The sequence below is a fragment of the Cricetulus griseus genome, assembly GCF_003668045.3.
Source record: "Cricetulus griseus strain 17A/GY chromosome 1 unlocalized genomic scaffold, alternate assembly CriGri-PICRH-1.0 chr1_0, whole genome shotgun sequence".
NCBI lineage: Eukaryota > Metazoa > Chordata > Mammalia > Rodentia > Cricetidae > Cricetulus > Cricetulus griseus.
In genome coordinates, this window is record NW_023276806.1 from 69,498,633 (window position 1) to 69,515,350 (window position 16,718).

Genomic DNA, 16,718 nt, shown 5'->3' on the forward strand with positions numbered 1-16,718 from the left:
ACACTATTTGTCAACAGCAGTATATTATCAGAGTTCTCTAGTCACAGAACTTATAGAATATCTCTCTCTCTCTCTCTCTCTCTCTCTCTCTCTCTCACACACACACACACACACACACACAGAGAGGAGAGAGAGAGAGAGAGAGAGAGAGAGAGAGAGAGACAGAGAGAGAGACAGAGACAGAGACAGAGACTGACTCAGATTCAGCCTCAAGATCCAGATCAAAGGCATGTTGTCTCTCTGCTTCTAGATCAGATCACAAGTGTGCCCTCCATATCTGGATTATAGTTCATTCCAGATACAGTCAAATTGACAACCAGGAATAGCCATCACAAGCAGTAACTTTAATATTCATCATATGAAAAGGATTAACTTGCCCATAGACTTCAGATCTCCAAACCAAAATTGCCGGCTTATTTTAGTAAGTAAAAAGAAGTGACTTAATAATAAAATAACAACCAAAGGGGGAGCTCAGGGGATTCGGTGGTTTACATCTTTGATGGTGTCAGAGTCCCACCCTTCTTAGCCCATGTCCTCAACTGCAGAAAAGGCGCTTCTACTGTGTTCATGATCCTCGTCCATTTCTCAAAAACAGAGTGTGAATGCTGACTAGTGAGAATAGCCTATGCCCTCCAGAAACAAAGAGGAGTGTCCCAAATAAACATAACCAAGAAATGACAATTCTGAACTTTTATCAAGTAGTAGTACACATCTCCAAGAGTCTAAACAAACTATTCATGGTCCTTTTCACACAGTCATACTACTTACTCAGGGCCTAGAGGTTGTGGTTCTCTGCCACCACCTAACTCAAGAGAAACCAAGAAAATTCAATCAACTAGTAAGCAGTCTTCACTTTAAGAGGACTGAATGCTTAGAGCCCACATTAGTGCTAACATAACAGGGACCTTCTTCTTTTGCACATATAAGGAAGCCCAGAGCAACCAGTCATGGGAGGTCTTCTAATTGAAGATTATGTGCAAATTCATGACAAGCTTTCAAAACTGTATTCACCCTCCCAAATTAAGTGAGTTTTGTAGCATGGGCAAGATACACTATCTTTTTTGTTGCTAAATAGCAAAATGAGAATATTCTAATTGCTTGCTTTAAAAAAATACACAAATATTATGACAATATGCATAACTGCCCCAAATATTTATTCCAAATTGGGGGGAAACTGCTAGGCAAGAAACAGATAGACAATAATATATTTAAATACATGAAAAAAGTTTCATCAACAAGGTACTACATGGCCCTCTAGTGTTCAATGAAGAAACTTACATGTTTTACTGCCAAAATTACTTTCTCCAATTTACTAAGAACACAGCTAAATATATTAATGTAAGACTCCTTAAAAACTGAACATTCCGATTTTTTTTTGTGGTGTTGTACTTTCTTTTGAATTACTATCTATATGTTGAGTATACAGCAAAAGAATTCTAAAATTCTAAAATTCTAAATGTAGGCTCAGAAGGCAGGGCAGAAGTAAAAAATGCTTCAACACAGTTCCAACCAAATACAGTACACGAGGGCCCAAAACAGACCAAAGTAAATGCAGTCAACTGATCTTGACAGAAGTGCAAAGGAAATATAGTGGAGAAAAGTTAGTCTACTATAGATGATACAGCACGTGGACCTCTACATACAGATAATGACCAGAATCAGCATCAACATCATCATCCATAGACCTTACACCCTTTTCAAAAATTATCTTAAAGTAGATTGCAAACATACATATAAAGTTAATGACTATCAAACCCCCAAAAGGTGACAAGGGAAAACCGAGGCAGATGAGCTTAACATTTTTTAATTACCATATAAAAGGCAACATCTATGAAAGAAGTAATCGATGAAATGGACATCATTAAAATTAAGGAGTGTCTCTGAAAGGCACAATCAATAAAAAAAGAAGACTAGGCACAAACAAGATGAAAACTCTTGTAAATACACATCTGATAAATAACTTACTGAAAGTGTATAAAACTCTGAAAATAGCATTGTTGAGAAAACAATCTAATTTAAAAATGAGCAAAAGACCTGAATAAATAACTAACCAAAGAAGATTTATTTATGGCAAGTTTGTACCTGAGAATGTTTACTATTATACACCACTGGAGAAATGCTGGTGAAAACAAAGATGAAATGCAGCACATCTCAGAATAGCCCAAGTTCAGAAAACTGATACTGTCAAGCACCAGTAAGGACAGAGCAGCTTCATTCATTGCCAGTAAGAATGCAAAAACAACATAGTAAACAGAAGACACTCTGGCAGCATCTTACAAAAGGAAATCTACTGCTAAAATACTCCTCATCTGCAACTTTGCTCATGGTTGCCAAACTCTGGAAAACCAAAATATTCTCTATTTAGGTGAGTGGATAAAATAAACACCAGCCCATCCAGACAAAGGAATATTATTCAATCATAAAAATAAGTAAACTTTTAGGCCTTGAAAATAGGCTAAAGAAATTTAACAAATACTATTTAAAATGCAAGCTAAAAAGGACTACATACTATATGATTACAATTATATATCACTTTAAAAAAAGGGATGCTGTGAAAACACGGGTGGTTACCTAGGGTTGGGCCGATGGAGACTGATTAGGCTGATCTTGAGGATTTTTAGGGCCATAGGAATACTTTAAAAATACACTGGTAAATAAGTCATTACACACCTGTTCAAACCCACAAAGTACATAACACCAGGAGTAATGTAAATGTGACTTCTGGCTTATTATTTGTAAAACATGTACCATTCTGGTGAGGGGCAGGCTTATTGTGGGGCACGATATGTGTGGGTGTAGCTAAGAAGCATCTGGCAGCCCTCTGTGCTCCCAGTCAAACGCCTTTAAAAAGTATGTTTACTAATTTTAAAAATTACATAGAATGCTAATGCAGGAAAGTCTCCTAAAAAATTTTTTTTCATAAGTCTGAAGTATCAGTTAACTCAAGAACAGATTTCCTGTGTGAGGCATTTCTTTCTATCAGGTAGTAGCTAGAAATACACAGACGAACATGATGTAAAAATATTTGAGAAGACTTCATGCTAATAGAGCATAGTTTCAGTTGTTCAGAGAGGGCAATTTTCTAAGAGACCAATCGTTTAAACAGGTTACTAAGTCTATTACCACCATTGGTAATTCAAGGATCTACGGTGGCCTGAGCTATGCAAAATATATACCATGTGGTCAAAGATTGGCAAATTAATATTATAAAAAGGTATCCACAAAATAATAGCTAATATTTATGTCAGAGGATGCCTGATAGGTGATAAATATCAGGCAAAGTTGGCAGAAAAGCAATTTAACACAAGCGCTAATAAACTTGCCAAAGAAGCAGAGATTTAGTTGGGGTAACACTGGGGTCTCGAAAACAGATGTTAAAGTTGATGGGTGATTTCACAGCCTGTGTATCCCAAAATTAGTAATATTGTTTCAATGTCTATTCCTGTTTTAAAGGAAGTACAACCTGGACTGAAAGTGAAATCTCAGCTCTCTACTAGTGACCTCATAATCAGGTGAGCTATTCACATGTCATCTCAGACATGTGGCTGACGACTAGACTGCCATAAGACTCAGCAAGAACATACACATAAAGGATCTAGCAGTGTTCCAAACAGAGAAAATGGTTTAGACAAATAATAATAATAATGATGAATAATAAGTGGCTTATTATCTGTTCTTGTTTGTTTGTTTGAGATAAGGCTTTTTCTGTGTTGCCCAGCCTGGTATTGAACTTGTAGGCTCAAACTTCTTCGGAGTTCTGGGCACTCACAAGCAAATGGAGCACACATGCAAACATAAATAAAAATAAATCTCTACAAAAAAGTCTCAAAGACAAGAAAACACAGCACCATGCTAGCCACATCTTCCTCCAGCAATGAACTCAATTGTCCTGAATAGATTTTGCCACAGCTCTGAACAAGCCTGAGATGTGGGACCTAATCACACCCAGACAGCGAAGCTGCCAACCTTTCCACTACACTCAGTGAGGTTTTATGGTCCCCTTTTCTCTCCCTCCGTTAAGAACATATATATGCCAGTTCTTGGTAGGGAAAACTTACCATCTAACCCTTTATTATGCATTATAAAAGTTATACGAAAGCCAAAGTAAACTAAATGGTTTTTAATAGCTATATCTGTTTTTTCTGATACTAATAAATGCTTGCTAAGACAAGACTGAAAAGATGTATTTAAGAATATTGAGATATCTATCAAGTTAAAAATAAAATTCATCCTGAATACTGTGTCCTCAATTTGCACACCATCTTCCTTATCCTACCCCACCCCCCCCCAAAAAAAAAACATTAAAAAGATTGCCCTTGTAATTACACATATAAAGTAATCTGCCTCAAAAACATCTCGGGATAGCTCTGCTTGGTACTAGCACATACTTCAGAAATGTATATTCTGTACTAAAAGTTTTAAAATTCCCCATTCTGTTTCTGTTTTTGAGACAGGGTCTCATCAAGTAGATCAGGCTAGCCTAGAGAGATACCTACCTCCACTTCCCAAGTACTAAGTAAGGTTCCCTATTTTATAGGAAAAATTTCATTAGTTTACAGAGAAAGCTCTTAATTAAAATAATCCTTTCATTGTTTTCAGTGAGTTAAGATACAGATTGAAAACTAATCTGATTCACACAGAGATGTAAAAAATGTACTTAGAGCAATTATAGTTTCAAACAATTTTAAAACTGTTTTAATAGAAATTAATTAGAAATTTACCATAAGTCGATATTTACTTTGTCAATCAGACACAAGCCTTATAAGGCATTTGAAAAGAAACTTTATAAAGACTGAAAAAGGTTTAGATTCATTAACAAATTCTGTAAGTAACAGCATATACCTATTCATTGGCAAGATCTGTATTTTTCTTTTTATTGAAGCCCATTTTGCTAAGTTCAAATACCATAACTTTTGTCCATTAGTGGTGATATAATGAATGAACATCAAAGATCACACTCGTGTGTGCACACATATGTGTGTGGGTGTGTGGGGGGGTGCATGTGTTGTAGAGAATGAATTGCATTTTAAGGGATAGATACAGACAAAACCAGGTCACAGGCCTATGTTTCAGAGTCAGAATTCAAGCTCAGGCAGCAAGAGCTATCATTCCCTGTGTTAAGGAAACCCATCTCATGCCTTCTGACCTGCCCCTTTCCCTATTCATCATTTTTCCCACATTCTGAATCAAGTTAAGCCAGACCCCACCACGTTTCCATTTCTTCTCATTTACAAGGCAAGGGCACAGCCCCTGAAGGGGCCATATATCTATATAAGACAACTTCTTTCTGGACATACCTAATTGAACTTACGGACAAAACTAGGCCTTGGACTTTCTGAGGAGAATGTCATTCTCTAGGGAGTAACTTAACCTAGCTTCCCTTTAAATTTTAGCTGTTGGCAATTCCAATTCTAGTAGAGCCACTACACAACTGTTACCTTGATCCTGGTCCTGGCCGCCTTCAAACTTATAGTCTAAAGACCTTCTCTCCCAAGGACTACAGGCATATGTGACTAAACCCTGCTTAGCCTTTACTATTTAGAGCCGTAAGATATATCTATTCAACATACTACTTTGCATATGTATTCATGTTATATATAGTTCTTATTGGAAGCAAACAGATAATAGAATCTAAGAATTAAGATGAGTAAAACACTTTGAGATAAGGAACAAAGTTCCAGATTGAAACACGAACTACCCAAACATGCTTGTTTCCATGAAAAGGTCAGAAAGATAAAGACTTAACATCTGGTAGTCCCACTTGCTTTTCATGTTAGCTGAAAATGAGCTGATAAAAATAAAATGTAATAAGAGTTAATAATCTACATAAAAATACTCCAAATGGTCAAAGATTCAATATGACCTAAGAATCTCTTGAAAAAAACATTAAAAAATTAAGATATTATAAGATGTTAACACAGTTAAAACCTGAAGAAACAGACACTCAAAACTGGCAAAGTAAGCTGACTCTAGAACTTGGGGAAAACTACTCACACTGAGACAAACAGCTAGCATAGAACCCCTAGTTCAGAAACATATTTGATGGACTCTAGAGAATAACCAGCCTCAAATTTCTTTTTCATAATCCTTTCTTCCTCTTTCAACTTTAGATTTGCGACCTCATATCTTCAATAATGTCTTGTTAATTACCGCAAGAAAAGCAGTTACCTGAGTTCTCAGGTGGTTCTAAGAGCAGCTTAGATTGCTTCACAATACTAAACTGTTGTTACATTCCACCATAGGGGGCAGCATACCACACGGAAAGAGAAAGGGTTCTCATGGGCATATCAAGAATAAAATCTTTTGTTGTTTACAATGTGGATGGGGCCTGCACAGGTTTGTACCACATGGGGACCCAGTGCTGAGAGGAACAAGCCCCCATCCCCAACCCAGAAGCTATCTGTAACTGATAACCACATGCAAATGAAAAATTAGTTTTCTCCAACAGAGTCTCACTGGGGAAACAAAGCCCCCTTAAGGGAGTGTCCCCTGCCCAGCAGTAAATACACAAAAGAAATCAATGTTATCTTTGGAGGTTCTTTGTCCCACAATGCATGCTTCCAGTTCTGTGTTTTTATAGTATTCCTGTAAGTATGAACACGTGTGCCTCTTTGTCTGTACTTGTTTCTCATGCTTGGGCTCTTTTTCTTCTGTTTGTCTGTTTTGTCCTATTCTGGTTCATTTGTTTTATGTTTTATTTTGTTATTTTTCTTTAGATTCCTGTTTGTTTTCTATGGAGAGATAGAAAGGGTGTCAATTTAAATGGGAAGAGAGGTGAAAACTACTTTGGAGAGTTGGGAGAGGTAAGCATAATCAGAATATTTGTATGAAAAAAATCTATTCTCAATAAAAGAAAATTTAAAAAAATCTAAACATGAAAAAAAAACTAAAAATAATTGTGGTGCAGGGTGAACCATTTGGCTATAACCTCAATTTTCTCATCTGTCATAGGAATTTAATAAACAGTAAATCTTGTCTACCAATAGCCTTGACTTAGTAGTAGTGTAGCCTGGAATTTCTAATCTATACTGTTTACTGCTGCCAAGTTTCAAACTCATGGCAACTGGCTGAGGTACACAAAGCTGGACCTGGCCACCAGGTTCTCCCAGCATCCCTCAGTCCCTTCCTGTTACAGGGTATGGCTCAAATACCCTGCCCTCTAACCTCAACTCTCCAGCTCAGGGGCTGGGCTGGCCTCCCCCAGAGATTCTTCCCAAAATTATCTAGACATTGTGGTTACCCACCCTTTTGTGCTTTTGGCCTCCTGGCTGCTGCACCTGGCTTCCCTCTCCCGTCTCCCTTCCCCTCATCTTCTCTCCATATGACCCAGCTCAGTCTGGTCATGTCCACTCTGGACTTTCCCACATGTCCTTGTCCCCGCCTCTACCCATACTCTCCCACTTATCTACAATAAACTTTCTCCACCATCATATCTTGTTGCAGTCATGCCCTTTCCTGTCTTTTTTATTTCTTTTTTTCATTCAACTGTATATTCCCATAAAAACAAAACTTAATGGAAATGGAGTAGTATCACCCAACTCTAAAAGAGGGTTTTCATTTCATGTCTCTACTCTTCTCAAAGGTCCAACTTTTAGGATTTTAATGAAACTGAAGCCCAGGATATTGTGTATATAGTTTTTTTTTTCCTCCTTTCTTTTATAAAGACCGGGGATTAAAAGCCTCCAAAATAAAGTACTGAGTTACTGCAAATTTCTCTTTATTTCCCTTTTAAAAGATTAGACATGTGGTGTCTTCTCAATACAGCAAGGTAACTTTAAAAACTACTACTGTATTGAAATAGATGCTGTTAAATTTGTAAGTTTTTATGGGCAAAATCCAATAATTCGTTATTAAATTTAAAAATCAGCAAATAAAGGGTAAAGAGATGTCTACTATAGATGGTGTTTATTTTTATGTCTGTAAAACAAGTGAGCTATTACTCGAAAACAATCCTCACAACAGTTTAACCCCTACGGCTGTTCTACATGGACATTCATGAGTCCCAGTTAATTTGAATAATGAAGCAGAATTATTTCAGTGATTTCTAGCAACTTAAACATTACAGTAACTGGTGAAAACACAGCCTGTGAAGACATCAGCTATTTTGCAAGAGTCTCCATTACTTGATTTACACACGTTTCAGCCCTGCACACTCACACAAACCACTTCAGCAGCAAATCTGAATCCGCTAAGTTTTGTGATAAGCAAGATCAATTTTCCTCCCTCATTTTGCAATCAGGTTGCCCTCTTATTAGTACTTCTATTTATAACACCGTCTGATGCCTTTAATAAACTAAAACTTAAAAAAGTTGATATACATGTGAAGACAGCAACATTACAAAGACTGTAAGAATTATTTCATTACAATCAAAATAGTGATGCAGTATAAAGATACTCACTTTCGTTGTCTTTGTATAGAATGGGGAAGATAGCTGGTGGATGGGCAGGTCTACGATACTACTACAGTTTGTGACATTGCTATTGTGCGTATGGTCATCTTCTCTGCTACTGTCATCAGACTGATCAAAATCATCACTCTCCTGGTCCATCTCCTCCTCCTCTTCTTCCTCCTCCTCCTCATCCTGTTCCCCAGCATGTTCTTCATCTTCCTCTTGCTCTTCTTGGTTTCCTGAGGAGTCCTCATCTACTGAGATAAAGCGGTTATTGTTTTCTTCCACTTGTCCTTGCTGGGAATCATTCTGGTCTCCGGGCCTAGGGTCTGCCCCCACAAGTTCACCATTCCGTGCAGTGTGTTCCTCCTCTTGATGTCTCAGTTGCTGCTGTTGTTCCTCCTCTACCACGCGATTCATCTGTTCCTCATCTACCTGGCTTGAGGAAGCATTCCCTCTCAGAGAGCCTCCAGTTCGTCGTCTTTTGCTGCCCACAGAGAGCAGTTCCTGATTCATTTCCAAAAGCCAGCTTGCTACTTCTTGGACCTTGGCTAGACTATCAGAAGATGCAAATGTTTTCACATTCTGTAGGAGGAAATGGGGGATAAACAAGGTTTGATCTGTTGTTGTCTACTTTTGGGTCATATGTCTATAGTCTAACTACAATTAAACATCATGGAAAGCATTCACACACTATTTTGTAAAGTTTCCAATTAAGTAAGTTATAAAACTTTTAAAAACTTACACTAAAGACCTTTAACAACCTTTTCATATACCTCCAAAAGCTTGGTAGTTTAGTTTTTTTGGTCAGTATGATATAACTTAGCCAATAAAACAATTTAAATCTTAAGTCATTAACTCAGAAACTGTAGCCTATATAACCATTCACTAAATATTAATATAGCCATTCAAACCAAAAACAAAACAAAACCACCCATCAAGTACCCAGCTGGGTTCACAAAATGTTGAAGTGAATCTTCTTTATCCTGGCAATTTCTCAAGCCTCTCTGATCATAAAATCTTGCCTTCAGATAAGAAGACAATCACTGTGATTTTTATCTTCCATATAATAAATATATCAATTGAACAACAAATTTTAAAATTGTAATTAAAAGCACAAAAGCAAAAAGTTCTTAAGTCCATACCCTCTGATCAAGTAACTCCACTTCTGGCAATCTATCCTTAAGGAAGTAATCCTAACACAGGAAAGGAAATAATTATACAGAAGATGCTCACTGATGCAGAGAGGAGGGCAGGGGGACAGGGACAGAGACAGAGACAGACAGAGACAGAGAGAGAGAGAGAGAATATGAAAATAAAATCCTGATGTTTAAGATAAAAGAGTCCATGAGCAAGAATTTGTATCTAAGACATGATCCATTTAAGAAGCATGATATAGACTGGGTGTTTATATATTATGCTAAGGGAAAACTTACATGAAAAGTACATGACTACAGTATAATTTTTAGACTGCATAAGGACTACATGGTATTTCAAAACACTTCCATCTTAAGTAATGGCATTACAGATGATATTTTAAACTTATTTTACAAATTTTACACATTAAGTGTGTCTTCTTTTATTCTTAGCATAGGCTTTAATATTTCATGTTACATTTTCAGTATGTTCATTATACAGCATATTCTTTGCTGATATTTGATCAAATTCAAGTTTACCTAAAATAATTTCATATTACACACATCACAAAAGCTTAGAACCTGAACTTCAAAATTTTCATACAGAAAAGGCTAAAATTAAGCTTCCAAAAATGTACTTTGTTTTACAAATTAACTCTGAACATTTTAGAGAAATCTTTGTATGTATAAGAATACTAATATAAAATACAAACACCAATGAACAGTACTTTACTGTGTTTAAGTTGAAATTTTCAAGTTTAAAATTCTAAAATGCTCTACTTATTTCATACCGGCAGAAGTATATAATGTCAATATATATCAAATACAGAATTTATGCTTTTATCAATATCTAATGAAGTTTAACTGGAGTTCAGAAAAATGATATCTAATAGCTAATATATTTTTACATTGTATAAACTACCAGACACTGCACTAGTTCCTTGACAACTGGATATGATGAGAATATAAATGATACTGACAAAAACCCTTTAATTTTCAAACTGGAAATGTCCCTTACTAAACATTAGACAACTGAGGCTCAGTCCAGATGAGAACTTGTAAAACTGCATCCTCTTCATTCACCGTAGTCTATAAGAAGCACGTGGTAAAACCCTATTTTGAGTATGCTCAAAAATGGATGTTATTTCTCTAACACCAGAATCAATGCAGTGTCCACAGATTACTAATTCTAAAGCAAGCATCCACTTCAGATCCACATTAATATCCTGGAGGTAAGTATTTCCAATTGTTTCTTTACCTAATCCCAAGTAGTAACAAGAGTAAGTTATAAAACAACAAAATCTAAGACATGTTTCTGCATGAATAGAGCAATGTCATTTAGCATTTTTAAAATAGAACCCACAATAAAGTAAGCTTTTACATTTCAAGGCTACAAAGAAATAGTAAACATGCCGGAAACAGTAGTTTCAGATGGAGTGGGGATAATAAAACATACACAATCCCTAAAGTCTCTCTAGGTCACCACTGTTTGATGAAGTTGCTTTAGTCACTGAATTAGTAAACCCTGAGCCACTGCTTCTGGGGAAAAATGGTTCCCACCAGCCTCTGGATCACACTGTTCATCTATCAGCCACTCAAAACTCCACTGCTGATCAAAGACACCTTATATAATGCATATAATGAACTCAGCATTGAACTCATGTCCAACTAGTATAACTCCTATCTGAATGAGGTTTATCTAACATGCATTCTTTTCTCCATAAGGTAGTGTCACAGCCTTTCTCAAACATTAGAGGGTGATCTGGTTATATGAGTAAGGTTATTTTATTTTATTTTTTATAAACATTTCCTTTTTTAAAATGTATCTATTATGTATACAACATTCTGCTTCCACGCATATCTGCACACAAGTAGAGGGCACCAGATCTCATAAGGGATGGTTGTGAACCACCATGTGGTTGCTGGGAATTGAACTCAGGACCTCTGGAAGAACAGTCGGTGCTCTTAACCTGTGACCCATCTCTCCAGCCCGTGTAAGGTTATTTTAAACAACACAATCAACAAAAGGAACAAAAGGCACAAAAATGAGGAAAATATTTCAGTATAGACCATGAAAAGGACACCTGCTCATGAAACAAGAAGGTAAAGCATTCTATTGTTGACATGTGCATGCCCACTGGGTGAACGTACTTAGTTATCTACCCATACATTTATATGTATGGTCTTCCCCCACTAGATCTAAGGCCTTATTAGAAAGAAGCTGCCCTTTTTTACTGATGTCATCCTAGCACCACAAAAGGTATAATGGTTCAATAGGTGCTCAAAGTATTTGCTAACTCCACAATCAATCTCAGATCTCTAGACCTGCTTAACAAAGCTTGCACCTGAACTTCATTTACTAGCATCACTGGTCATGTCTACCATGTATCTCAATCACTCTTTTCCACACGCTGTCTCACTTCAAGAAGCTGAAATGTCAATACCTTGGTAGCAGATTACAAACATTCACATGTTTAACTTTTCCCCACAAACAAAAGCAAATATTAATAAAGAAGATGCGAGCTGGGAAAATAGTTCAGTTGGTATAGTGCTTGTCAAGGAAGTATGAGACCTCAGTTTCCTTAGAACCCATGTAAAAAACTTGGATGTGGTGGTGTACACTTGCAATCCCACACTGGGGAGGCCAGCACAGATGAATTCCTGGGACTTGTAGGCCAACTAGTCTAACCAAATTAACAAGTTCATGGACAGAGCGGGACAGGGACAAGGAAATTGCTTGGGTTTGCTCACCACTAGCCCAGCTCCAAATTGGGTAAGAGAACGTGTCTCAAGGGAATACAGTGGGAAATGGTAGGCAAGACACCCAAAGGTCTTCATTGGCCTTTGGGCATGCACACAAATGTGCATCTGCACACATGAGCACAACCACCACACAAGCACACACACACACATATACAAAAGACAAAAAATACTGAAAGATTCCATTGACACTTTTTTTTTAATTTCAAACTATTTACAACGATACAAAACAGTACAGAGTTTTCTAAGTGTGGAAGAGATGGACTGAAATACGGCTTAAAAGAATTGGGCAGGAAAGATGACTTAGTAAAGTTAAAAGCACTTGCTGCTTGTCCAGAGGACCAGAGTTCAGTTCCCAGCACCCACACTGGGCAGTTTATAAGTGCCTATAACTCCATCTCCAGGGGATCCAACACCCTCTTTTAGCCTCTTCAGACACTGTACTCATGAACACATTTCCACATACACACACACATACACATAAAATATACACTTTTAAAAAGAAGTGTTTGAGTGACAGAGTCTATATTTTGACTGATGTGCTACATATGTAAGTGTACATGTTCTTCAGGACTCGTCTATGCTTTCAATGTTATGTTAAAGCACTTTAATTTAAATACACACACACACACACACACACACACACACACACACACACACACACACACACACAGTGCATGTGTAAAATTGAAGACAACACAAACTTCTCTCTTTATTTTTCTCTTACTATGAGTCTACTGCCAAAAGCTGAGGAAGGACCCCATGCCACCATGAATAAGGATTTCCCTACAATAACATCAGAAAAAAATCTCATCAGGAAACCAGGATTAAAAACCCAGATTTTTCCAACTCAATAGGCAAAGTGACCGATTTTTACATGGCACCTGGAATGGAGGAGTCAGCCCACAGTTCACTGTCAGTGTTCCCTAGCAGGTAGATTTTGGCAGAGAATATGAGAGGTTCATATAAACAACAGTCCTAGGTAAAGCATTTTAAAGGGCCCGTTACTACAGGAGTGGTGAGACTCAGACCTGCTCAGCTTCAGAATCAACCCAGCATCTTTAAAGAAAGCCTTGCTCAGCACCATCACAAGGAGACTGAGAAGTAACCATTATGGATTCAATCCTTTTACATGTTCTCTCCACACTGCCTTAAAATCATTTTGCAACTTCAAATTAATCTATCACTGCAGTATGGAAAACACAGTATTTGCAGAGAACCAGAGATAAATTTGTTTCCTTGATGGGGTTCCCAACTTTAATGTGGTAACTCGTGGTAAAACATAAAGGAAGAAATCTTTCCCTATAACTTGCTTTGAAAACCAAGAATCAAGTTCTCTGACACTGCCTGCCCCTCTTGCCACACTTCTGAGAGTTTTCATTTGTTAAGTATGTAGTTAAAATTCTACTGAATCCACCCCACTGCCCTTACTTCAGCTACTCATTTTTAAAAACTCCTGCATGGATTTCTCTCCTTGCTCTCTGAGACAAAAAAATTACCTGCTTAGATGGTTATGCCAAACAATTTCTATTCACAGACAGAGTCTCATAAACAATTGTTTGATCCCTCCTTCAAAGTCTTGGCAAGAAGATTTCACAACACACTAAGGACGACACTGCCCAATTGCCCTACACAAGAGTAGTTTTCATACAATATGTATTTGAAAAAGAGAGGTGTAAGTGTTATGAGTCAGCACTGGGGACAGAATATTGACTAAAGGCATAAAGCCCTGCACCTAAAATAAACAGTGTAGTAGCTACTGACAATACCTTAAACTAGAAAGGAAACAGTTTTTCTCATTAGTTGAACTTTCCGAATTATGAATATGTAAGATTTGGAAAGGCAATACAATGGGTAGGAATCAGGTTATCTGCATTTCCTTCTGGTCTGGTTCCTCTTATCTGTCAACACTGTGATGGCCAAACCATTAACCACAAAAATCCTCACAACCAAAGCAACTTAGAACATTAGCTATAACTCCAATGTGTATTAATTTTAAATTTTTTAAATTGCTTTTTTTCTAACAAGAGACAATGAGCTCTCATTTTCCAGATAGTAAGAAATACTGTGATTCTCTTACAGAGATCTCTATCTGTGCAGAAATAAAGCAAAAGTGTCTTAATGATGAATCATTAAAATAGATCCTGATTGTAATAATTTGTTTTTCATACAAGACATTTTTCAGATTTTTTCAGGTTACAAAGCAGTACTTCTTCACCAACCTAAGAAATAGAAGTTTTAAGTGTTCTCCAACTTGGAAACACACTCAGTTTCAGTACAAACAACACTGTGTTGTACAGTAACCTTAAAACTAAACAGCAGCATGGAGGGTTGGTCACAGCTTGAATTCCTCATCCGATGGAGGCTGCAAAATGATTTTTACCACTAACCTCAGCCACTCAAACAACCAAGAGGACAATAAGGGTGGTCACAGCCCTCCAAAACCAGTTTTCACACTTGTTCAAAGGATTGGTATAAAGATCTTCAAATTTCTGGGTCCATTTCCTTCATTTCAAATTATTTCTCTTGCCTAGAAAAGATCCAAGCGCTGATTCAAAATAAGAAAAGAAACAAAAAAAAAAAAAAAAAAAAGGAAAGAAAAAAGAAAACACTATCTACTTACTACACTACCAATTAAGGAGCTATGGTACAGAAAATGTTATTAATCTATTTCCTACACTACCAACTAAGAGACTCGGGATAAAGGAAATATTAGCAGGCAAAAAGCCATTTTAAAGTTCCAATTGGTAAATTAGTAAAGATTCGTACACTGCTTCCATTTAACCAGCAAGTACTTACAGAGTGCACACTCTAACACTAGACTACACATTCATCTACTACAGACCTGAGATTAGTATTTTCAGTGTGTGGAACAGGAAACAAGTTCCGAAAGGCTGCTAGCCCAGAGGCTTAGTTTCTCATGTTTAAGCCAGGATGTTTCTGAGCCATTCTAGGAAGTCAAGCTGTCTTTCAACATGAATAAAACAAAGCTTCCAGCAGCAAGTAAAGTACCAGCTGCAGTAGTCCTCTCATAGAAAAGCTCCTTCTCTAGATTATGGCACTTGAGCTCGCAGCTGTTTCTGCTGCCACAATTACCGACCATAAAGGACTAACCTTCTGGAACCCTATATCCAAATAAACACTTTCTTCTGTAAGTTGCCTTGGTCATGGTGTTTTAATCACTGCAATGAGAAAGGTAACTAACACACCCTTGCTTACTAGTTGCAAAGCTCTTTTAAAGCTGCAGGTGAACTTAAGCAAGCATTGTATTTACATTTAATTAAAAGCACTTTGACATTTTAAATTATTTTAAAAGCAAAATAATGAAAATAAAATTCTAGATTCTAACACAAAGAGTGTTTCCAGCTTCCTCATCATGCTGCCTTCTAATTCCCCAAATAACCAAAAAGTAACAATTATCTCCTACTGAATCTTACATTATGCCAGGTTTTGATTGGTGCTGTATACATGAAATACAATGTCACTATTGAAGTAAACCTTTGACACACATGCTGCATCACAGGTGGGAAGTAAGGTTCAAAATTCTTAAGCACTGACCCCCTACTAGAACATACTTGCCCTTCTGAATTCCACTCCCAAGGCTGTAAAAGTTACATAATATTGTGGTAAAACAAACAAACAAACAAAAAAGCTGTTCCAGTTCCAGCAGAATGGTTTTATGTTGAAGGCAAAAATAAGAAACAGTAACGAAGAAATTAAAAGAATAGACCATTGCTGCATGATATCAAAGCCAATGGATGGGGAAATACACAGCTACATAATGTCCAGGCTATAAAGCTTGATGGATAAGAGGCCTGGATTTGTAGTAAGTACCTATAAAATTGGGCAAATTACTCAATAGCTGTTTAAATAGCTGTTTTCATCTGCACAAGATGATTTTAAATGACTGTACTTGTGTCTCACAGAAATATTGAAGATTAAATAAAAAACTGTACATATATAATATTGACAGATATTTCCACACACAGTGAGTATTTACTACATTGAATATTACACATCATTATTCCAAAATCTCAGGAAGCCCAACTGATCTAAAATCAGAAACGTTCTGTGTGCTAACATGACAGTCAGCATTTTTGGATTCTGGGCCACTATAGATTTCTGATTTTTACATTAGGATGAACCATCAATAATAGCTACAAAAGTAAAGCAAAACTCTCAAAATATGCAAAATCAGATATACTCTTCTTCTGAAGAATTTTGGCAAGCATTATACTTAAATCATGATGAGACCACTCATTTTAAAAAGCTTTCTTAAATCTGATGACTGGAAATTATGTAATAGCGAACATTAAAAGTTAAAGTGGAGCATGATAACAGGTATCTCTGATTCTGGCACTTTAGAGGAAGTAAAAGAAAGACTTACCTACTTATAAGCCAGGATGAACTACACAGTGAAACAGTCTCAAAA

At 36.8% G+C, this 16,718-nt stretch overlaps 1 protein-coding gene across 5 annotated transcripts in view; it reads right to left on the reverse strand.

The window, feature by feature from the left end:
- The window catches only part of Fbxw7 (F-box and WD repeat domain containing 7), a 168,489-nt gene that overhangs the window by 63,433 nt on the left and 88,338 nt on the right, over positions 1-16,718 (reverse strand). For all 5 annotated transcript variants that reach the window (XM_027392979.2, XM_027392978.2, XM_027392977.2 and 2 more), the window contains one exon: positions 8,400-8,975. In XM_027392979.2, the coding sequence (XP_027248780.1) occupies positions 8,400-8,906 (507 nt within the window). In that variant the 5' untranslated portion in view covers positions 8,907-8,975. The remainder of the gene's footprint in view (positions 1-8,399; positions 8,976-16,718) is intronic.